This window comes from Semicossyphus pulcher, unplaced genomic scaffold, assembly GCF_022749685.1.
Source record: "Semicossyphus pulcher isolate SPU_LCO1_2020_fin unplaced genomic scaffold, fSemPul1.0.p SCAF_10, whole genome shotgun sequence".
Classification (NCBI taxonomy): Eukaryota; Metazoa; Chordata; class Actinopteri; order Labriformes; family Labridae; genus Semicossyphus; species Semicossyphus pulcher.
The window spans coordinates 27364994-27388726 of NW_027211604.1; the positions used below are offsets into that span (position 1 = coordinate 27364994).

General features: G+C 40.7%; 2 protein-coding genes across 2 annotated transcripts; one reads left to right on the forward strand and one right to left on the reverse strand.

Moving 5' to 3' along the window:
* The first annotated feature begins 4583 nt into the window (after positions 1 to 4583).
* LOC138598592 (glucose-6-phosphate exchanger SLC37A4-like) lies at positions 4584 to 17523 on the forward strand. The gene is made up of 10 exons (XM_069670401.1): positions 4584 to 4663; positions 6815 to 7240; positions 8991 to 9223; positions 12148 to 12394; positions 14086 to 14238; positions 14317 to 14402; positions 14489 to 14602; positions 14702 to 14767; positions 14852 to 14990; positions 16487 to 17523. The coding sequence occupies exons 2-10, from the start codon at positions 7093 to 7095 to the stop codon at positions 16651 to 16653; spliced, it is 1353 nt and encodes a 450-aa protein (XP_069526502.1). The 5' UTR covers positions 4584 to 4663; positions 6815 to 7092; the 3' UTR covers positions 16654 to 17523.
* A 1892-nt stretch (positions 17524 to 19415) lies between these two features.
* On the reverse strand, positions 19416 to 22707 carry hmgn1b (high mobility group nucleosome binding domain 1b). The gene is made up of 6 exons (XM_069672874.1): positions 22518 to 22707; positions 21031 to 21057; positions 20860 to 20889; positions 20725 to 20766; positions 20522 to 20629; positions 19416 to 20432 (listed from the first exon to the last, which is right to left on the reverse strand). The coding sequence occupies exons 1-6, from the start codon at positions 22533 to 22535 to the stop codon at positions 20385 to 20387; spliced, it is 273 nt and encodes a 90-aa protein (XP_069528975.1). The 5' UTR covers positions 22536 to 22707; the 3' UTR covers positions 19416 to 20384.
* Positions 22708 to 23733: the final 1026 nt, after the last annotated feature.

Sequence of the window (23733 nt, forward strand, 5' to 3'; positions counted from 1 at the left end):
CTACCAATGCTCCCTTTAAAACCCACCACTGTACTCTTCACTCCTCAACTGGCCGTCTTTACACACCCGCCTTCAAATTCATTGGTTCATGCTTATCGAGAAAACCCTCCTTGGTCTGTCCCCTCCCTACCTGTGCCAGTTACTGCAAACTACATCTGCTGCTCACAACACCAGCTCTGCTCACAATATTCTGTTGAAAGTTCCTAAAACAAACACGGCAGTCGGTCTGTCGGCGTCCCCGGCTGCTGCAGACTGGAAAGATCTACAAAAAACACTTGAACTGGACAATTTTATCTCAAAGGCAGCTTTCATGGCCTCTGTTATGGACATTCTCACTGAAACATGCTGCTGTTTCTCCACCTAAAACAATAATCAACTAACCTCTGTCTGTTTGTTGCTTACTGTTGTCCTATGCATATTCGTGTCATTTTGCTGCTGCCTGTTTGTCGTACTGCATGTGTATGATTGGCTTTGTCTTGTTGTATTGCCTGTCACTGTTTGCTTGATAGCTACCTGCCCAATGCTTGTGTGCTAGACTGCATGCCCTGTATGTACTGCATGTTGTAAATGTTTGGACGTGTGCTGCTGCCCTTTAAACTTTCCTTTTTAGCCCTTCCCATTCCCTCAAGAGGCTTTGCCTTTTGCCAGGCTGCCATTGTAAATAAGAATTGTTCTTAATGACTTGCCTGGTTAAATAAAGATAAATGAAAATAAATAGTTAATATCCATCCAGCTAAAACAACAAAGTTTCTAGAAAGAACAATTTCCCCAAACTGTTTTAACAATGTTTTAAAAGTACATCATGTAAGCACTATGAGACATCACACTGAAAGAACTTAAAAAGAAAAAAATGTCATGATTTTGGATGACAGCAGATTTTTGAACAATTACTAAACTGATCAGTGTCAATAAACTCTGCCTGGCCTCCTGGATTATGATCTACTTAATTTAGTTCATTTTTTGGATGCCGATACACAAACGCTTCTTTTAAATGACGCATGAAACATAAACGCAGACAGACATGCCAGTTTGTAACTGCAGAATATATCTACTGCAAAAAACACATGACTATAGCTCCATCTGTTGGTGTACTTTGTACCTGCACATAATCAGAATCCGGGTTTATTGCCAAGTAGGTTTGCACATACAAGGAATTTGTTCTGGTGATTTTGATGCAGAACAATTAACACAGAACTAGAATAAAAATCCCTGTAGTAGAAATCCTAAAGAGAAGAAACAGAAGTCATAAAGAGTTCATTCAACAATATGGCTGCCCTACTCTATATATATCGGTTTTGAGGCCACACTGAAGGACTTTCCATTCATGAAATCTTTGGACATGCTTTTACTCAAAGGTATAACTGGATTTTCCTAGAAAATAAAATATAGACTTTTAGAAATATAAGATAATATAAATCATCACTTCTGGGCCTCTATACATGTGTGTTGGTGAGTGTGTGTGCAGACCCATGGGAGACCCTTCCCTCTGCATCTATTCTGTTGTTTTGCTTTGCACGGGACGTTTTCAGGGGGGGCGCTGTTGTGGTTCCCTGAGCCAATCACAGCGTAGAGGTGAGTGCGGGCGTGGTTCAAATAAGCAACTGGGCCCCATTCATGGCGAAAGAGCGATGCAGAGTTGGCCTTCTTTCTGTTGAACAGGTAAGCGCCTCAAACCGGGTAGGAGAAGCTAACCGGCACTTAGCATGCTAGCGAAAGGTAACCGTGATGCTGTCGGTGTTAGCTCGGCGGTATGGGCGTGTTCTCGCACGAGAGTGTGAGAGTGAGCTTCTGGTGACAAAGAGCCCAGGAGGAGGGGCCCAGTTTGAATGTGTTGTTGACAAAAGGCCCCATTCAGACCTGGTATCAACATGTGGTTTCTGTGATCGGATCACAAGTGGACCGCCTTAAGTACAGGTGTAAATACACTCAGGACAGATTGAGGACGCACTGAGATCTCATCACTCAGGCCACATTGGGAGATGACTCCATTATGGATAATAACACAGTGACAGTCATGTTTCACAAAGACATGCCAACAACATAAGAGGCCGCAAATATCTGTTTGCTCTTAAGAAAGTAACACTGCAAAGAACAGATGGAGCAGGTGAAAGTGTAGATCACAGAAGCTATTCTTGTCACGTCAGTGGGAAAAGCACAGGTGTAAATAATAAAAGTTGTTCTTGTTAAATTCCATTTAGCTGCTCTGGTTTCAGGGTCCTGACCCGAGTCTGAAATAACTCCATGTACACTACATGGTGCTCTGCAGTTCACCTCCACCAGTCTGTCTCTAAAGTCTTTATACTGTATACTGCATGTAATATACTGCATTATTATCTGAGCTACATGATAACAGCGCTTTCTACTATGTTGTAGAGGACGATAGGTCAATGTGCCTAAGACTGTGGCCTTTAATCTTACATTTAAAGTCATTTAAAGAGAATACGATAAAAATGTAGTAATAATAATAATAATAACAGATGAAAAATGGGAGGAGTCATTTAAAGCAGGACATAAATTAACAAACAGTCCGATGTGAAGGGAGTTCGACTGGAAGGTGAAAACATGTTACTTTACTTCAAATTGGTCGGGGACTTCACACGTATATTTTGGGACTGCCCAAAGCTTTTGGAAATTAGACAGATATTGGGCATCAATTTGCATTAGATCCATCTCTTTTTATATTGGTTATACTGCCCAATACTATAAATGATAACGATTTGATTTCCTTATTGAGCAAAGAAAACAATAACAGCATCCTCTATAATGCAAAGGAGAGACAGAGAAAAACATCTTCATCATAGAAGGACTACACACAGCAAGACTACAGCACAAAGCAATCAGGTTATTAAAAGCTACCTTTACCCTTAGTGATTTATTTTTCATTTTCTTGTCTTATTTTATTGTTTTTTTTTTATTTGTATTTTTACTCTGAATGCACTTCTTTTCTAATGTTTAATCTAAAGTAAACTACAAAGTATGTATGCTGTTATTGTTGAGTCAGTGATGGTATAAAGACTGTGTATTAGATATGTGAAGATTGTGTATAACAACTATTATTTCTTTTAGATAACATTTAAAAAATATATTTTAGGCTGGCAAGTGTAAGTGTGAAACATCTATATGTGGTCTGTTTTGTATAATGTGTGCTGACTAAAAAAAGAAAGTCATTCAAATTTACTCCATTTGTTAAACAGACCACTCATTTTTTCTCCTCTTCCAATTTTATTTATTTCTATTGCTTTTTGAATGGAACTGTAGCAATTGAAATCTTTAAGTCATGTTGAAAAAATATGATGATGCCCTCTGTGGCTCAGTCAATGTAAAGTATATACTGCTTCAGAGAGGGTCAGACTACTACATCTTTGTCTGGCACACTGAATAGTACATGGACGTATGGATATTGGAACCAGCCAGGGTGCAGTACTTTGTGCTAACAACCCCACAATGCACCACACTTTACAGAGGACAAACTTCCTGTTGGGACACACCTTACAGTGATTGTGCACATTAAAGATGAAAGATGATTTAGAGTTAAGAGATAGAGTCACTGTAGGTTCTATAATAAAGTTTACTCTGCTTGTTGATACTGAAGAGTTTGCTTTCCCTTTTAGATCTGGTGGAACTTAATGTTTGTCCTCTTTGTGAGACCAAACCCAGATGTTGTGATGGAGGACATCAAGATCTGAAGTAGAAAACTTCTCTGTCAAGTCAGAATGTCTCATTCCAAGCATTTATTCTTTTAATGATCAAGTGGAATTCACTGTTTTATTGTCAGTCTTAGACGACAGCAAAAAAATACATGTACATAAATTTGGCAAAGTAATGTTTTCAACTGAAATGAATTTCTTTATCTAAGGAAGCCAATCTCATATCTGGTAAAACTACTTTAGTCATGATTACTTAGTTTAAGAACACTGTGCAATTTGTATTATTTAACTCTAGGGTACATATCCTTATTCCACGACCATTGCAATATCATTGCATGCATAATTTTAACCATAGTTTTCTAAATATTGAAAGAATAGAGCTACTTTTTACATCTTGTCTTTGTATCAGACAAATGTACTTGTTTTTGGTTTTTTGATTTTTTTAAATAAAATCTTAGAAAGGGCAATTGTCCTGTTACTATTGGCAGATAATTTAGCAAATAATAAAACATGTCTACCTCACTTTTTCCCATGGTTTAGCCTACGTTTTTGTGTTGCAACTTCCTCCAGGCTCAACGGACAGTAGAGGGCAGCAGTGAGCACTGTGAGCCAAAAAATGAGATTATATTGCGTAAATAGATCGTTGGTGATGCCGAATTAATCTGCAGTTTCAGTTGATTTCTTAACGATATTAAATCCTTGAGAGTCCCGCGTTAACTGCGTCATGTAGGTATACACATTTAAAGTCGCACATTTATAAATGGGGTTTGGTGGGGTGACAATTGACAGAATGCACAATGCCAACTGCATTTGCTTCAACACTTGTACAGTAATGGTGGTGCGTCATTTGAAACCACAGCCTGCTCAAAGTGGTCTCTGGTATTTGTCATCGTGGCTGAGAGGCTGCCCTCGTCTCTGTGTGTCGCGGGGACGCGCTCGAGACAAGAGCTGCAGACTCGAGAGCGCGCGTCGTCCTTCTGCATGGATGGGATCAGCAAGAGGGGCGCGAATGAAAGGTAACCAGCTTTACAGGCATTTCCTCATTCACTGTAGTATCGAGATGATCAACGGCTGTTTTAAACGGCACAATGCGACGATTTGTCTTTCTTTTTTATCTGCATTTTTCTAAATTTAGGTTTCAGGGACGGTCCGCCCCACAAATCAGTCCGCCACGAGTTCCTGGGGACATTTGTACCAACTTTAGCACAAATGGTGTTGTTTTATGTGAAGATCATGTCCATTGTCGTAGTGATGTTGTGTACAATGTGTCTGTCACGTGCCTGGGTCAGAGAGGAAGCCCAGTGAGGTGAAATGGTTACATAGTTGCAGTAAGTAGGGCACGTAACATTATTATGTTTCATTTAAGTTTAGCTTCCTTCAAGACTGTTAATAATAACATTCACATAGGGCGCATCAGGTCCTCTAACTTCATCTTTACCTTATATTTTCTTAAAATAAACTGTGAGTCTTCTAAGTTTAAGTTTCATGTTGACGACATCTGATATTTCCAGGGTTGCTGGAGATCTCCGAACCAGATACCCAAGAATGCTAAATTAGCGAAACAACTTTGACATTTACATCGCAGCCTACCAGTGTAACATTAAACAGGCTGAACTTAGGTCCTTAATTTCACATTATCCTGACCTGAACCTGGGACCAATGAAAGGAAAACAAGGTGGCTGATTGGGTCAACTGTTAACGGTGTAACAAAATGTAAACACACCAAAGTATGAGATACTGTGATTTGCAATACTGTATCGATTCTCAAGTTTTACATACAGAGATATATTTTTTATGAAATGCTAATTCCTTTGCTAGGATTGCACAAAAAGTAACCATACTCTGTTATAGAGACTGTGATACATATCAAGGCAAATTCTGCTGTTCAGAGTGGATAAACTGAAAGCTTTTTTTGCTCAGACGTTGAGACATATGTTGGCGTGTTATTTATACCATGAACGTTTTCCTAAAATTAGAATAAAATAGCAATAACTCACATTTCCTTTAGTGTCACAACATATTTATATCTTAAATTGTAACCCCTGTGTTATATATACGTATTGGAACCCTACATTCTTGACATTTAGAGCCCTAATCAGGATACATGGATTACGAATAATAATAATAAGTATATAATAATAATAATAACAATAATAATAATGATAATAAATGTAGAAATATAATAGCCAGGGTTCCTTTGTGGTGATGAGGGCTATGTATTGGCAAGAATCTGGCAATAGGATACATATCACATTACAGGGGTTACCAGTGTTGCCAGACTGAAAATACAGAAATATCGTACTGCAGCTTGAAACTATCGTACATACAGCATGAAAAAAAAATTAGAAAGAGTCAAAATACCACACTGAATCGCAAAACTATGCCCCGCGCACCATATTAATGTAACAACACGGAGGTCCCGTCCATTGCAGCCCATTACAACATCATTCTTTCTGTTATTACCCTTCAAAACAAAAGCACCATATCCACTAAATCCTCGCACATTTGGGGAAGCTGCGTGCAAGCTGCGCTCGCCCTGAGATGCAAAATTATCGTACATTCCTTTTTTGGCATTATAGATCGGATTTCGTACAGAGGGCAAAAATATTGTACAAATACGATAGTTATCGTGCATCTGGCAACACTGGGGGTATTCAATATATTGCAATATATTGTGATACTGTAAGCAAGCTGATATATTGTGATTTTTTAAATCTAATTATAGGAAAATTGCGGTCACAAGAGTAGGAATAAACATTTGCCTATATCATTAAACCTAAATATTCTAATGTAAGTATAATTTTTAAATCGTAGTTGATAGTGTCTATCATTATTTTCTAAAGTCACTGATGCATATTCTATCACCAGATTTTTGCCATACATGGCCCTACTGACACTGAATCACAGCCACCAACATGGAGACAAATCTTTATCTATAGAAAGGCAAGAACTGATACTACTGATGAAATCATGAAGGTCTCAGGTTATCCATTAAGTCTCACTGTAAAGAATCTGACGAGCTGTGTGTCCAAACATAATGTCTTTAAAGTATTTTGGCAGATAAAGACCATGTCGCCAAGTGTCCAATCAAGATGTGTTAAATATCTACGCGTATACAATGACCAGTCTATCTTAAGTTATGTTTGTTATGTTGTTTTGGATTTCAGGCCGGTGTAAGGTTTCCCTCCTCTGTCCTGGCTTCCACAAGCAGCAGCCTCACAGATAGACAGAGCTGCCCGCCTGAAAGAGGACTGCTGTCAAGACTCATCATCCCAGTGCACACAAGTAGTTAATGGCGTCTATTTTTTAGTCAGAGCAGCCCAACAACAGCAGCTTGTTTGACCGTAATCTGGACACCAGAGGACCCAAACACAAGACTCCACTGAAGAAACGACTGAGGATAAACTTCTTGTTTTTTCATCTTCATCTTTAATAAAGTGCAATCATGGGGGCCACAGGATACGGCTACTATCGTGTAGCCATCTTCCTCTGCATGTTCATCGGCTACTCGCTGTACTTCTTCAACAGGAAGACCTTCTCCTTCGTCATGCCGTCTGTGATGGAGGAGATCGAACTGGACAAAGATGACCTGGGTGAGACATTATGGAGATTTTTTATAATATTATTTACTTTAACACTGTTTAGATCTGGAATGAGGCTACTGTTTGACAAAGCATGGCGCAATAAGGCCTAAATCTGGCTTATTCAGCTTGCCAAACATACACAAGGAAAAGTATTAACATGCACTGTTGCAAACTGTAAACTACTGGAATAGAGCACATCCAGTCTACCCAAAGTGATAATATTCTTTGAGTCCTGAATGTCGGCTCCACTCTCCACCTTTTGCACATGCACAGGAAATGTATAAATATCTATTTCAGCACGTTGCTATGTGAAGCGTCTGCTCAGGGAATGACAGCAGTGTCTCTTAACCTCACTTGACCTCAGTAACTTACTGACCCTCGGGCTGTTGCTCGTGACATATTACGCTTAGACCAGGATGTACTGAACATTAAATTGGATGAAGTTCACCCTTAATAAGCAGAAGATTTTTTTTTTTTCATTAAACCAAGTGAATAAATATATAGAGATACATAAATTGGACACAGCTTTTATAATATTCATTGATATTTTACTCTATTTAAGTTTTAACCATTTACTTGGTCTAACTTTAATATTAATATTTCTTTGTTCATTGTTGTGCACAAAAACACCACTTACACAGCAACAGTCTAAAGCTACGCTAGCTGCTCTGTGAGGTTATCATCGGACATAGTGTTGATTTTGAGCTAAATGCTAACATCAGCATGCTAACAACATGTTCATAATGACAATGCTAACATGCTGATGCTAAGCAGTTATATTTACCATGTGTACAATCTTAGTTTTGCATGTTAGCTTGCTAATACATGCTAATAAGCAATAAGCATTTGTGTGAGGCCGATGGGAATGTTATTAGTTTTGCTGGCATCATAGACTGTATATAAGAAGTGGACGTAGCAACCATTAGGTCAAATACTGGTTTGGGGACTTCTGTTTTAAAACTCGAGATTGGCACTGTGGCTAGCTTCTTGTTTTTATTTTTGGAACCAGAAGTTACCATATTTGGACGACAGATTGCCTCGCCTCTATCCTGATTAGGGTCGCCATGTCAACACCCCAAATCATCGCCTGCTTAATCGTCTATTTGACTCTAAATGGGACAATTCTGTACAAACAGAACATGGTGCTGTATTTAAGAAGTCTTGAATTTACAATTAAACCATAAACTCATTTGAAAAAGTTTACTGAGCTAATAAGTCAACTGAAAGTGGGCTAATTTTCTGGTAGACTTCAGCACAGTTGGACTTCTTATTACCACCAGTCGAAGCCTGCTGACCACGAGGAAGAGTGAAGGTTTAAACCACTTTTCAAAACCAAGAGGCCATGTGCTCTTCTTACCTTCCATGGTTTATTATAAACCACAGCATCTGACAAGTTAAAGATTTGTCAGATGATGTCAATTAAAAACAAATATTTGTACTCTTAACCACCAGTGTCAACCTCTTTGTGGTATAAGAGGATTAATCAGGGCGTTATTCTTTGGAGAGTATTTGTACATAATTTCCTGACTATACAATATTTGTTAAGTATATAAATATTTGGACTAAACTGTTGGTATGTGAGCTCCTTTGACAGACACACTGACCAGCTGATATTCCCTCGTTTTCTCTCAGTTACAGCCTCCGTCCATCAGTGAAATCACTTTATCTCAGCGTCATCCAATCCTTCTTGACTACAACCAAACCCTGTGTCCGCTTAAATACAGCTGTTTTAATTATAACCTTCATGGTGTCTCTGCAGGCCTGATTACCAGCAGTCAGACCATGGCCTACGCCATCAGCAAGTTCATCAGCGGCGTGTTGTCGGATCAGATCAGCGCCCGCTGGCTCTTCTCCATCGGCCTGTTCGTGGTGGGGGGCATCAACGTGGCCTTCTCCTGGTCCTCCACTGTGTCCATGTTCTCTCTGTACTGGTTTATTAACGGCTTGGGACAGGGCTGCGGCTGGCCCCCCTGTGGGAAGGTGCTGCGCAAGGTGAGAATATGCTTTTCATTGCGATACTTCAATCAAGGTCACATAAAAAAATTTAATCTCAGTAAAACTGTAGTATAAAAGTTCAAAATCAGAGGAAAGGAAGGAAATTAGAACTGTTGGATCTGCGTCTTAATTTTTTCTCCCTGTAACATCCAACACAATAACACTACTTTTTGTGCAGCCTGAGCAAATGAATTAACATTTCTCTGTTCTTTACAGGTAAACTTTTGGTTAAAATGCAGGTTTTTAAGGATCAATACAGTATCACAAAACAAAATATCACGCAAACCAGATGTATCGATATTTTCTGACACCGCTAATTGTGACGCGTATCATCTCACCAGATTCTTGAAAGTTAGTTAAGCTAGTTAACATTGGCCTAACATGGTATGTAAACTTTTTGTTAAAAAGTTGAATGTACAAAACTGAGGAATCATAATATTGCAATACTTTTTTACACCTCTGGCTATAATGTCAAGCAGAGGCGGAGCCAGATGTTACAAACATTGGGGGCTTAGCCTAAAACTCGGGGGGTCCGGGAACATGGTCCCCCAGGGAGATTTTTATTTGCGTTACAGCAGCTATATGCACTATTTTCCAAACCACTGATATAAATAGAATGTATTATGTATTTAATTTGGGAGAAAATGAAAGGTGCCCAATAAAAAACCAAAGTAAACAGAACGTACAACCTCAAATCATAAATCAACAGTTATTAAGAAGGCACTACTGAGGCCAACTTCTCACCATTCCCTCTATGAAAACATGGAGTTTGAGTTTCTCCACCTGGACCTGCATCTCTCCTCTACTCTTGTTGTAACTTGTGTCAAGGTGTCGGGAAGTGCGCAGTGAATAAGTGGTTGGTTGAGCAAGTAGCCTTAGAGAGAGCGAGAGCGGTAGAGTGATGGTAAAGGTGAGCGGAGCAAAGAGACAGGTCTCAACAGGCAGAAGGCTTAGATTACACATCGTATCTGGGGCTACGTTTAAACGTTTGAGCCTGTGGCGCCCTAGGAGGCCTATATGGCCTATGCCTTCAGCCGGCCCTGATAAGGCCTAAAGATTCAGGGCTTTTGAGAAAACATTTGGGGTTTAAGCCCAAGAAACCCCCCCCCACTCCGCGTCGATGATGTTAAGAGCCAAGTGAAGCGTCGCCCTCAAGACGCAGGCTGCTCATGATGCCTGTAAAGACTCTTGGCATCTTGTAAAAGAGCGTAACCCTGGAGTAACAGCCACCTGCTGTCAGCCATACTGTCTGTGCTTTCACTCTGTAGTGTGAGAAAGTGCCCCCTGTCTGTTGGTCGTTGTAGTTTTTCAAGGACTCCTATTGCTTTCTGTCAGACAGTGATGACCTTTTGGCCTGTAGTAGCACCATCTGGTTTAAAGGGATCTCAACCCCACTAGATACTGATAGTCTAATTCCAAAGTGTTGACATACACGATAACCAAGCAATCTGTCAGGTCTGATGAGTGCTGTGCATCATATGCAGGATTTTTAAAGAAAAGCACAGAAAGAAGAATGCAGCAGGGTTTACTCAGAGACATCTTGAGACTTGTGAGAAGCTGCCTTTAGTAACAGTGTGAAAAGGTGGGGAATAAATAGGCTTTGGCATGTGTTCAGCACGCTCAAGGGGATCAGATTACAGCCGGATGTATTTATAGAAGAGCCTCAGCAGATCTTTCTAAGAGAAAAACAACTTTGACCGAAGGTTTGTTTCTGTTCTAGTGAGAGAAACATCTTGAATAGTGTGCAGCAGTGTGCTTCAGGTCTGCAGCTCCTGTTCACAGCTGAGTCAACATGCACACACAAAGGATCAACACAGGGTTAAATCAGCCTCTGAGCTGCCTTAAGTGTTTGCTCATAGGATTCTCAGGTTACTCTGCTGCTCTGTTGGGTCTGCTGTGTGAGGAATGCTCCTGGCCGCCTTCAACTGTGTTACATCATGAGGGCGTGTGGTTCTGACGCCATCACCCCTGAGGCCGTAATAAAGAGAAGAATCAAACCAGTGTTTTGAATGCTCAAGTATGTGGACTATAAGGTCAAACATTTGTAATGCTGGCCTCGATCTTCTCTTTAAGCCTGTGGAAATTTGGTTTCAGATATTAAAAATGCTTGTGTGACAGCAAAGTCGAGAGTCTCGTTGAGCATCCACTAAAAACTTAGTGCGAACAGCAGCTCATTTTGCTGGGAACAGAACACATCTGGCTGGCTCTACCAGAACAATGGCCAATGTGACAATCACTTCTCGCCCTAAACATTGTGTTTGAGTCATCTCAGTCAGAATCAGAGGAAGAAACAGAAGCACAACCGTGTAATTCATTTTAAATGGCAGGTTACAAAACGCTTTGCTATCCAGATTATAGTTAGCATAGACGTGTAACGTTAGCTGAGATGCCCCTATTTGTTCTGAAAGCTATGAATGAAATGCTAAATGACGTGTGCAGTGTTACGCAATGCTGTATTATTACAAAGCTAAACTTCCTCATTTGCTGCTCAACACCTAACAGTGAAAATAAACTCCTGCAGACAAAAATAGACAAAACTAGTCTACATAACATTTGTGGCCGCCTGTAATGACACAGGGAAGATGCTAATGCTCGGCTTAAAGACAAATAGCTACTGGTGACAGATTTTATGATTGCATGCCAAATTTGCGTACTAAATAATCAAGCATAACCATACACAATTATCTTCCAAAAGTCAGAAAGTTTACAGAAACGAACATGATCTTTTGATTGATGATGATTTCTAATTTGGATTAAAAGTAATTTCTAATACTTTTAGATGCTAATATTAATAATTTTAAGTCAGAAGCTACAGTGAACTTTGGTGTTCAGTGGCTTTAAAGATAATTGAATAATGTGACCTGCTTCAGGAAACTGGAAGTGGGAAAGTAACCCGTGATCTTGTGTCTCTCTCCCCTCAGTGGTTCGAGCCCTCTCAGTTTGGGACCTGGTGGTCCGTGCTCTCCTGCAGTATGAACCTGGCCGGGAGTCTGGGTCCGATCCTCATCACCGTGCTGCTGCAGTACTATGACTGGAGGACTATCATGACCATGTCGGGCATCGTCTGTGCTGCCTTCTCGTTTGTGTGTCTTGTGTTTGTGAAGAATGAGCCAAAGGACGTGGGCCTGCCCAGCATCGAGGCTGCAGCCAAGAAGGGAGCGAAGGGAGGTGAGTAAAGAGAAGGACTGGAGGGCAGGATTATGGAGGGTAGAGAGGCCACTTCCTGTGTAGCTGAGGATGGTTACCTTAAAGCACGTCAGTCACATGGTGCAAAGTTAGCTCCACTATAGAATCCCAACTAACACACACAGGCCTGTGATCTTCTAGACTAAAATATAATATCCTGAATGTTCATCTATAGAGAGAAATGTATGTTTGTGCAGGTAAAACATGGAACTTTGATTTATGGAGCTTCTTTTGTGACAAACTCAACACAACGTTGCCCGTAGTCAGCAAGTCGGCAACGGTACAGACTTGCTGTTGGAGGGTCTAACAACCCACTCCACACTCAGAGGTTTGGGACAGCACTTAATGTGGCGGACCCTCCAAGTGAGTGCTCAAATGGAGAAGTGTGTAGAAAGAGGGAGTGGGAAGTGGTTTGAGGAAAGCCCTGACTCTGCAGCACAGCGGTCTGTTCACTGTGTGCTCTAGTGAAGAGCTGCACTAATGTTGTATAAGACAGACTTTTCCTGTACATTAGACATTGAAGACGAGGAACTGGTGAGTTTTACTTTTGCATCAAGCAACAAAAAGGTATCAGCATGACGTGTTTCAGGTCATTTGATTGACATGGCACGTCCTGCGATGTGACTGTTGCACATGTGCACATCGCAATCTTATTAAGATTTACAGATCGGAAACTAACGTTACATTACCTGTTACATCCAGTCTAGTGCCGATGCTCTACCATGCAAAGGCCCTCCTGTTTATGTCCTAGCAACTGTTTACAAAGTGGTTATATATCTCCGGGAACTCACATACAGCACGGGTCAGTCTCTCATCCATATGGCTAGGCACGTCAATCAACCCCTGTCTGAAAAAACCTTAAGTCATAGCATTCTTAAAATCAGCCTATTAAATCACTAATGAACACTTACATCAATGTCTCTGTCTGGATGTTACATGATACAGGTGTCACAAGTTTGTTTTTTGCACAAATAGTTGTAGAGTTTCTGAAAGTTGAATACCAGACTCCATTCTTTGTGAACCTGTGACACTGCAGACGTGCATTTTAAGACTGGACACTAATATTGGCATTGTAACCATAAGTATGTATTACCTGTTGTTGTTGATGTAGGCAGACGGCTGTTCAACATGAGTCTGGTTCTGCTCGAGGTTTCTGCCTGTTAAAGAAAGTTTTTCTGCCAATGTGCTGAATATTGCTAAGTGCTACTCATGGTGATTCATGTTGGGCCTCTCTTTAAAAAACATAACAAAGAGTCGGTCTAGACCTGCTCTTTCTGTAAAGTGTCTCGAGATAACTCTGGTTATGTTTTGGCGCTTTACAAATACAATTTGATTTGATTTGATTTGACACTCAGATTTTACTGCACCTTTTTGTAAACATGGGTATGTGAGAAACAAATCTGTCTAAAACCTCCATCACCAGAAGATGGCAGTGTAGGTGGAAGTTCATTGTGCCTGTGTGTGTAAAATGAGATATTTCAGAACTTTTGTGAGGTATAAGTAAGATCCACAGACCAAGATCACCAGATAACTAAAGGACTGGCACCATAGGTGTAATCCTTACTGATTTACATGTGACTTGGTTGCAGCATTTGATACTACTTAAATGCTAAATGTATATTCACCTATTGCCAATCTTTTGTTTATTTTAAACGTTCCTCGCTTCTCACCAGGCAACAGTGAGAGCACCCTGAGCGAGTTCCTCCTCTCTCCCTTCCTCTGGGTGCTGTCTCTGGGATACCTGGTGGTGTTTGGGGTAAAGACGGCTGCCACCGACTGGGGACAGCTGTTCCTCATGCAGGAGAAAGGCCAGACTGCTCTCATGGGTAAGTGCTGTTTCTCACTCATCATTTCCACTTTACCTGGCTGGTCGGTGGTGCTGACATCAGCTGTGTTGTTAACAGGCAGCACCTACATGAGTGCCTTGGAGGTGGGAGGTTTTGTGGGCAGCCTGGCGTCAGGTTTCATTACGGACAGAGCTGTGGCTCGGGTGAGTAACAGACAGGGATGAAAAAGGAAAAAATATATCTTAGTCGAGTTTAATATTAAAAGCATCCTCTCTATGACTTCCTCCAGAAAGGCTTGGGCACCCATGGTAACCCTCGCCATGGCCTGCTCATCGTCATGATGGCCGGTATGTACGTGTCCATGTACCTCTTCAGAGTCACCATCACACCTGACATCCCAAAGGTAATGCTAATTTCATTTCTTTTATCACTTTGTAAAACCTTGAAATTTAAACATTGCCAATTTTGAAAGTATCTCAAGAGCGTCTTTGTCTTTTCACAGGAGGCTCCTCTTTGGGTCCAAGCCATTCATCCCGTCTCTGTCCTCATTGGTGTGTCAGAAAAGGAGGTATGCTCAGATATTATCCGGTTGTAAAAAGGGACTGCCGATTGTTATGAAAGATTTCAAAGACACGTTTCCTTCCTGTCACAGATCTGGATCCTCTTCCTCGGTGCTATGTTTGGATTCTCTTCTTACGGACCAATTGCCTTGTTTGGGGTGATAGCCAGTGAAAGTGCTCCTTCAAACTTCTGTGGAACCTCTCACGCTGTTGTAGCTCTGATGGCGAATGGTAAGCTGCAGATTCACATGACCAGCAATAACATGTGCAACACCCACTGTAGTGTTTCATTGTCAATCAGTTAGGACCATATGACCATAAACATTACCTCATGACACTTAACATATAGAGCAGGCCTGGACAATACTCTTCATAATGTTAGTTACAGAGACCCAACCAAGTCCACCATGAGCACGCCCAAAAAAGCTTCCGTTCAGACTGCAGGCAAATGTGGCGCAAATCCGATTTTTTGCTCATATGTGATTCGGTCTGTTTATGACAGTGTGAACAGCACATGGAATGTCATCTTTTCAAATCTCATTAGGGCCACTTTCATGTGTGGTCCTAAATCAGATACAGGTCTGATGTTTTGCAGTCCGACCTGAGTCTGAGCCTGAGTCGGAGTTCATGCGACTTTTACGTCACTCTCGTTCGACATTCGTCGCTACTCTGCGCTGGCGGGAGTCAAACTGTAAATATAAACATGGAGGACGGCTCGGACTCGGCGTCCACACACACCTTCGTACTGAAGTGGCAGCCATTGCTCCACAAAAAGCCATAATTAAAAATTTGGCTGACATCATCAGCTGTCGAATTCACTGGGTTCTACGTCACATCATTTTATACATGAAACCGTAAACGCTGACCACCACGGCACCCATGTTTGTTTTCGTACAACAGCGTGCTGCTCGGAGTCTTTTTGGCTGACCACCGGGGTCAGCCCTACTCATGGGTCTGTATGTGACTGACTGAGTGACGGAAGGTACTTTCAGAGCCAACTAAAGAAATAACAATAAAATAACAACAGCCCAGGAAACACTTCAAAATAAAAGCATTGTGTACAAACGAGGGGAGTCAGAATTCCAGATCGGGCTTTTACTTTGAAAAAGCATACCGGAAGTGTTGACCTACTTTACTCCCTATGCCTGTGACTTTTACTGCAGGAAGAGATGTTAACATTACTGTCAGAGATCAATAGGACTCATCACAATTAATTTTCACCGTGTTTTTTGGTCAAAAACCGCACGTGGCTCGCAGTAAAAATAAGCAAGCCTCCTGTTCCCCACATTTTTGGCACACGAGTCGCGTCACGCCAGCATTGTTAAGACTCATCTGTTTTCATGCATTTCAATTGAAAATGAACACGTCCCACAGCCAAAGCACACACGCCACATGTTGCCCACAAAAGCGCACATTGACCTGATGCGATCAGCCACATACTAGGTTTTGACCTAGTCTTGTTTATTGTTCTTTTGCACATGCGGGTCAGCTCAGGACCGTGACCAGTTCACACTGCAATCTGATATTGGCCACATTTTAAAAATAATGTTTTTTTTTAAACGGAATTGAGCACTAAAGGCTTGCAGTGTGAACACAACCCAACTATAAGCTTTATCAAAAAGGAAAGTTTTAAGCCTAGGAGCCTGGTATTTGAAGGCTCTACCTTCCATACTACTTTGGGAGCCCTGACACATTCATATGACTAAATAATCTTTCTTCTGTTACAGTGGGTGCTTTCATGGCCGGGCTTCCCTTCAGCACTATTGCCAAACAGCACAGCTGGGACATGGCTTTCTGGGTAGCAGAGGTGACAATGGCCATCGCCACCGTAGGCTTCTTCCTGGTACGCAACATGCGCACCAAGATGGGACGGATCGCACAGAAATTGGACTAATGTATCTTTCTTAAATGAGCCAAATTTCAGAGTCCCGTTGATGACCAGACTGACTGTGTTCTTGCACTGTTAAAGGTTCTGTAAGCAGAATACTGCACATTAATGCAAATCCAATTTGACCAAACAAACACACATTAAACACAGTCTAATCTCAGACATTTATTCTGATGTGTTGGGGTAATGTAGTCGCTCAAGGTGGATGTGCGTTACAACCCACTCTAGATTCAATGCAAGGATCTTTTGTTGCATTTACATGTAGTTTTCCTCATAATCACCAGCACCAACATAGAGTAGATGATACCTCTTCATCATAAAATAACAGTACAGTGCTTCCACTTTAACCATGTAGTATTTTACAGGGACATGAAGTTGAAAATGTGTAAAGGTTTGAGTGAAGAGTGTAAAGATAAGTGGATAAAGTGCCGCTCATCGCACACATTGCCTTCAGTGGAGGTCAGCTCTATTTAACTTATTGAATGTGCACTAAGAGCCTGTATATTCTAGACTGTTATTAGTCTAGGTATTTGCACAAATATGGTAGCATGTGTCACGGTCATTTTAACAATACCTCAAGTATTTGACAAATTTTTATAGGCTCATTATTTCATTGAAATCAAGTAATAGGAAATCATGTTATTTTTATACACAGTTCTATGATACATGATGCAGAATAACACTTTTTGATCTGACATGTTTATAAGGAAGAATTAAAATCAGTTTTGCCGCAGGTGTTTGTCACTGCCACGATGTGTAATGTAAACTTTCATCTCTTAAACCTTTGATAATAATAATGGATCTACACTCATTGCCATGTCGGCATATCTGTATCTGACTGGATGATGCTCCTGAAAAGGTAAAGGGCATCTAATAAATGTGAAGTTTACTTTGTGTGTTTTTCCTATTTCCATTTAGCTCCGACAGTGAGATTCTCATGTATATGTCCTTCCAAAAGCTGCAAGAGTAATGTCTGCTGGCTCATGCAATTCCAATATCAGTCTTAAGGGAGGACATCCAAAGTTTCTCTAACGCTCACATGAGGCTCCAGTAGTCCTAGTTACACAAATCATGTGGGAATCTTCCAACGTCGTGGTCTCTTTTACTACAAACTTTGTCCTACAATGTCTCCACTGCCTGCTGACTCAGCCAGGAAACACTGCATGGGAATATAGACATTTTAACACATACTGAGTCCTCAAATTAGCTTCAGTTATAGAATTTAAAGACTTTGATTTACTCCACCATCAAATGAAATAAATAGATTGTGAACTCTTTTCTGGATATTTTGAGATTTAGCATCATGGGCTGATTTAAGCTGTCAGACTCAGGTTACATGAACTAATTTCAGGAGAGGGGGAAAGTTACAACTGACTGAATATATGCTTCAATAAAGCACTGGTCTTAAAATAACCCCCAGGCATTCATTATTTCTGTTTCCACTAGTTGTAGTTATATAGTCAGTTGGTGTTTTAGCAATGTAAGCTAGCAGATTTTTGGGTACACTGTTTAAGATATAATCGAAAAAGAGTCTTTTTTGCTGTGTGGTTACGAGAAACTATGGGGGAGCTTAGTTAGAAAGAGGATAAAGCTGAGGCGAATTATCTGTCTATCTCCCGCCATACTTTCCGTGCAGACCAATCACAGCAGAGCCGGAAGTGACCGTGCTGCCGCTGGTCGCATGTTGCAAAACAGAGCGCACGGCATTACCGGTTTGTTTACCAACACAGGAGCCAAACTAAATATAATTTCTGAAACGGAAGCATCACGAGTAACAATAAAAGGCGATGCATTAAATACATCAGCTGATTCTCCAGCGGTCCAACGGGACACTGTCCATGGTGCTGAAACTATTCTCTCTCTGTTGTCGAGACAGAGCCTACCGATAGCGAGCAAAACCTCTGGTTTGATAGGGGACGGGGACATATTGATTTGTGTGTGATTGAACAGGAGTTTGTTCCTAATTGTGCGTTGATCATTATGTGCGAGAGCCACAAATGGATCAAGCTGAACCTGTAGGCTTACAATGTAGCCTACATTTTTAAATAAAGGGTTATAGCTTATATTTGCCAGGGGAAATGTTAATGCTAACTATATGCTACAAATGTTATGACTACATTCTAGTTTAGGTCCGTTTTATCAAAATGGCCCTCAATTCTCCTTCCTACATAATCAACAAGATATTTTTTAGATGATCTTTATGGATCACTGGGGAAAATTAACTTGTAATTTTAGAGTAGGAGTATTTAAAAAAAAAAGACTAGTTAAGTTGTAAATAAAAATAATAATAGTAAATAATAATAATAGAGTAACAATCATGTCATTAATATGGATTATGTACACCTTTCATTAATATAGACATGAACGAGGCTGGCTTATAGAACACATGATTATACATATAAGGTGTGCAGCACGATCAAAAAAATATTGCACAGTACAATAGCAGAGTATTAAAACACAACATTCAAAAATACACATACACTTAAAAAAGAAATGGATAAATATATATTTATACTTGTATATATTTGAGTAGTTATGTGTATTTCGACTGAGACGATGCAATTCATTGACCAACTACCACTTAAATACATCACTGATACTCAGTCCGGCAGCATATCTAACATGATTTGTCTGTAGATAGTTTTTTTAAACAGTCTTTAACAGGATTTATTTTAACCAGTTCAGTTTTTTGTATGTGACACCTTAGTTTAGTTCATGTTTTACACTCCTTAATAATCAGCCAACTTTACAGAATGAAAGAGCGCCACAACTACCAACTGAGTTTTATTGTTTTGTTGATAACAATCATTACACAGGTACACCTATAAACAAATAAAAATAAACTGCACACTTGTACTTGATACAGATACCTAAAAACTCACATGAATATTGCTACTGCTGGTATGCATTTGACATCTCAAATAAATGTACAGTTTGTTTGCAGGCCTTTAAGAAGCCAGTCTCAACAGATGTATTTTTATGGTTACACACCTCATTAGCTTGGCTAAGAAAACAAATTCCATTTTTACCATCCTTACAATGTACCATTACACACTGCATATAGAAAGATTGAAAGTCCTTTTCACAGCAGCTATACAAATTTATTGCGATGCTATCACAGAACAGAGACACAACCAACACACGCGATGCACAGTTCTGATAGGGAGAGCTCCAGTACTAGCGATTTTAGCTTTTATTGATCAGATTTGTTAAGAAAACTGCATGAGTACAAGAGTTAACATAGAGGAACAAAGCTTACAAACATTCTAAAACACTGTTCTTCATCATAAACAATAAAACAATGAGTCGCCCTGTGACTTTGTCCATCCCCCACCCCAGCATAGATTACATACACTGTCCCTTATAAAGCATATGGAATGTAATCCACGCAGGCCAAGCTCTTCCTGTTGTTTCCCCAGCTCCTGTGAACGTCGTGCTTGCGAGCGTTGTCACGATAACCTGTCCCGCACCCTCCCCTCCTTCACATTTAAAACTGAAATGAAATCCACCGACAGTAACAACAATGACCGCAATTTTTCTATGGCGATGCAAAATTGTGGGATGTGATGAAATTCCCGTCTCCAAATTGACTTTTGTCTTTCATTAAAAAAAAGTGTTCTCTACAATCAAACTACTAAAAAACCTGTATTTAGAAAATAGTTGATAAAAATATTCCCCTGAATTGTACAAGAAAAGAGGTACAGGGAGCACTGGTAAAAGACGTGGTTTGAGAGATGTTATTCTGCCGCCTCATCTTTTTCTTCAGCTGCGTCTGTAGCTGGTGCCTGTAAGACAAAATTCATGGTGTCAAAGTTTTACCAACAAGGAGATAACCCTTATTTAATTTGAGTTTTTTTAATGTCCTGATTCCTACCTCTTCCTCAGCTTTGGCTTCGCCGTTCTCAGCAGGGGCCTCGGGCGCTTTCTCCTCAGGCTTGGCCTTCTCTACCTCCTTTGCTTTCTTAGGCTTAGCGGGTGCCTTCTGCAAACAAAAATATTAAATATGTAAGTCACTTTGTCTACAGTTAGGAATGTAATACATGTGTTAAATAAGATTTAATCAGCACAAGATCTTACCTTTGGCTTGGGTTTGGCCTCTGCCTTTGCAGGACCAGGTTTCTGTGGAAACAAACAAAGCATTCATGTGAGCACTTGGAATGCAGTTAACAGCTTGTATTTTGTCTGTGGCAGTCTGGACATGTCTGTGCTTACATTTTCCAACCTGGGAGATCTCCTCTTGACCTGCAGAGAGGGGGAACAAATGGAATGATGATTTCATCTTTGCTGACCCCTGGTGGGTGGGTAGCCTAACTGTGTCTTTATTTTTAATTTAAATGAAACGCAAACACTGCAACCATATGTGTTTTTTTGCTTATGACTTACCGCTGGCTCGTCTCCTGCAGCGGATTGCTATGGGGAAAAAAGAAAATCAGATTAGGGCAACTGTGCACATGTTGGGTTTAACTGGTGGTGGGGAGTGGGGCATGGGCTTTAAGCATTGTTATGTAACTCAAAAGTGGGCGTGTCCAAACAAAATATTAGCCTATGGCTGCACATGTAGCTTCATGCATGTTTTAGTTGGGAGCAAGCACTGTGATTGGCTTCTAAAATCTGGCACAATGGAGCGCATAACCTAGAAAAAATATCAGTGCATATTAATATCAGTCCTCATAGAGACACACTGATTAGTCAGCATGTTTACAGTCATTGTAATTAGCATAGTTACACATAGTTACTTAGCAACGTGTAAAGATTGTTGGGGACTACTTTTGTTTGCGCAAACATAACAAAAGGACCTGAAAGCATGCTTAGAACCGTCTAACTTTCAGGCGTGATTTGTGGTATAACGTTTTAAAATCGTCATGTGCTCGTGCTCTTTGCCTACTGTAAAACTCCGATGGAGGAGGGGGCGGACTCCGCCTCCTCACGACACATCCATTCATTGGTAATAAATGGGATTGCCAGTGAACGGAGAAAAACCGAGCAGTGCTGTGAGTGTTCCCGCCATGAATTTGAAAAGAGTCACTCCGAGATGCTCAGCGACTCAGTCGATCTGGTAGCAGAATCTCCTAGAACCCCCAGCAACAAGAGCAGCGCTTCTCTGACGGAGGCTCGCCATTGCATAACCTGCGAGTGGCCTGAGCCGACAATACACTGAAAGCCTACACGACGAACGCCTTCTAAGAAATGCATGATCACGAGTGAAAAATAAAGGCGGCCGTGCATTAATAAAAAACACACATGCACAACAGAGCTTTTATGACATAAAAACACATTAAACTTGTTTTTGTCTCCAAAAAGCAAAAAATTAAAGTACTCCGAAAAATAAACAACCTTAACCACCAGACGTCCATCGAAAAACGTGCTATTGCTACATTATATGTTTTCTATCTAGGTCCCATTTTCTGCAAGAGAAACTTTCGTATCCAGCGTGACGACCCCCATTGGAAACAATCAATATGCCGCCAACTTTCTCTGCAGAAAAGCCCTCCATCGACAGAGAAAACGGCCCCGCTTTGTCCTATACAGCATTTAAATGCATTTAAACACAAATGCATTCGTGCATGCCAGAATCCTGCGGTAAAATAACCCTCTGCACACGGAAAACCACTTGGCACAAAGATAATCACTGCACGAGAAGAGATAAGACCAAGAATCAGCCACTTGAGTAAATCAAAACAGACGCCACATAGAAACTAAACTCTCGGCTGCATGGCGCTTACATTGTTGACATTCACTCGTAACAGAAAACGGACATTTGTAGCAACATTTACACAACTATGACTCTGTAACAAGCCCATTTTGCACATTGCAGTTGGGGGTTATAAATGCTGTATTACTGAATGCATGAAAGATGTCGGTCTACTCACTTTGCTTCTTCTAGGCATGGTTGGTTTGTGTGGTGTGTTTTTTAAAAAAAGAAAAACGAGCTAAATGTAACTCAGTACAGGAGAAAAAACAGTGGTATATTCGGGATAAAGCTGTGCCAGTACAGTCTAACACAGCGCAGCGAGACGTTAATGTTCCATTGGAAGAAAAACTAGCTCAAACCGGATTGGATTCTCCCCCTCCCTCCCTATTCAAACCGTTATAGTTTCAGTGTGATGGACGGGGCTAAGTCCCGCCCCCTCCCGTCGTTCATTGGACGACGCCGTGGTCAGCAACACGATTTCAAATCCGGGCTCTTTTCTGTTTGGATACGTCACATGTCACTTACCGAAATGGCGAGCTATTTGTCTGTGTGCTACCATCTGCTTTAACAAGGCAAAATTACCTTTAAATATGCCCTTCAGTTCGCGTTGAAGGCTTATTTTCGCCACCAAATGCTTCACTTTGATATGTTCTAACATTACCTCAGTTATATGTTAAAAATACACTCATTCCGTGTCATTAAAACGAGTGGTTAAAGAAAATGGTACGGGTATTGGGAGAAGATTGAAAAAGGGGTGTGTGCTCCCTCAGCCAAGTCTTTTGTATTTTAGCTTGGGAAAATGGCGACATGATTCGAGCGGGTACAGCTCCTAGCATGTGTGTGCCCTGAAGCAGCCTACTCGCAGTGTTGTCACTGTCCTCTTTCCCCATTGTGAGTGTGAAGTAGCCTACAGCTTTGACTTTAGTGGAAAGCACCGCGATGTCGGTCCAGCATTGTACTGAAGTCATTTCAGACATTTGGGCACGGAGACGTTCATTCATTTCCTCTGTGTGAATGATACAGACACAGTGCTCTGACTTATGTTACCTCTTTTTTTCTGCCACATCAAACTTCAACAATTAGCATTCAGCGTTAGTTAGAAGAGTGTGCTTCTGCAGAAAAAAAAGAGACAATTTTCAAATGTATTTATGCCAAATCTTAAGGATTAGGTAGTTCTGATTAAAAAAAAAATCAAACATTCACACGCTACATAATACAGGCAAATTTACCCCCTTCCATTGGGGGCTCTCAGACCCTACCCATTGTTGTGTAGGAGATATTTACTTTGTAGCCTATTCTTTTGTCAGAAATATCTCAATACAAATATCATTTCACAAGAGCTGAAGTCAAAGATTCATTTATAGCTTAAGACTTTTATTTGACCTCAATGCACA

What these genes read in the sequence shown, in the direction of transcription:
- LOC138598592 (XM_069670401.1), top strand. Translation starts at nt 7,093, where the DNA reads ATGGGGGCCACAGGATACGGCTACTATCGTGTAGCCATCTTCCTCTGC. An exon ending in CGGACAGAGCTGTGGCTCGG is followed by an intron (nt 14,403 to 14,488) that starts GTGAGTAACAGA and finishes GACTTCCTCCAG; the next exon opens with AAAGGCTTGGGCACCCATGG. An exon ending in TTGGTGTGTCAGAAAAGGAG is followed by an intron (nt 14,768 to 14,851) that starts GTATGCTCAGAT and finishes TTCCTGTCACAG; the next exon opens with ATCTGGATCCTCTTCCTCGG.
- hmgn1b (XM_069672874.1), bottom strand. An exon ending in CTGCAGGAGACGAGCCAGCG is followed by an intron (nt 20,890 to 21,030) that starts GTAAGTCATAAG and finishes CCCTCTCTGCAG; the next exon opens with GTCAAGAGGAGATCTCCCAG. An exon ending in AGGCCAAACCCAAGCCAAAG is followed by an intron (nt 20,630 to 20,724) that starts GTAAGATCTTGT and finishes TTTTGTTTGCAG; the next exon opens with AAGGCACCCGCTAAGCCTAA.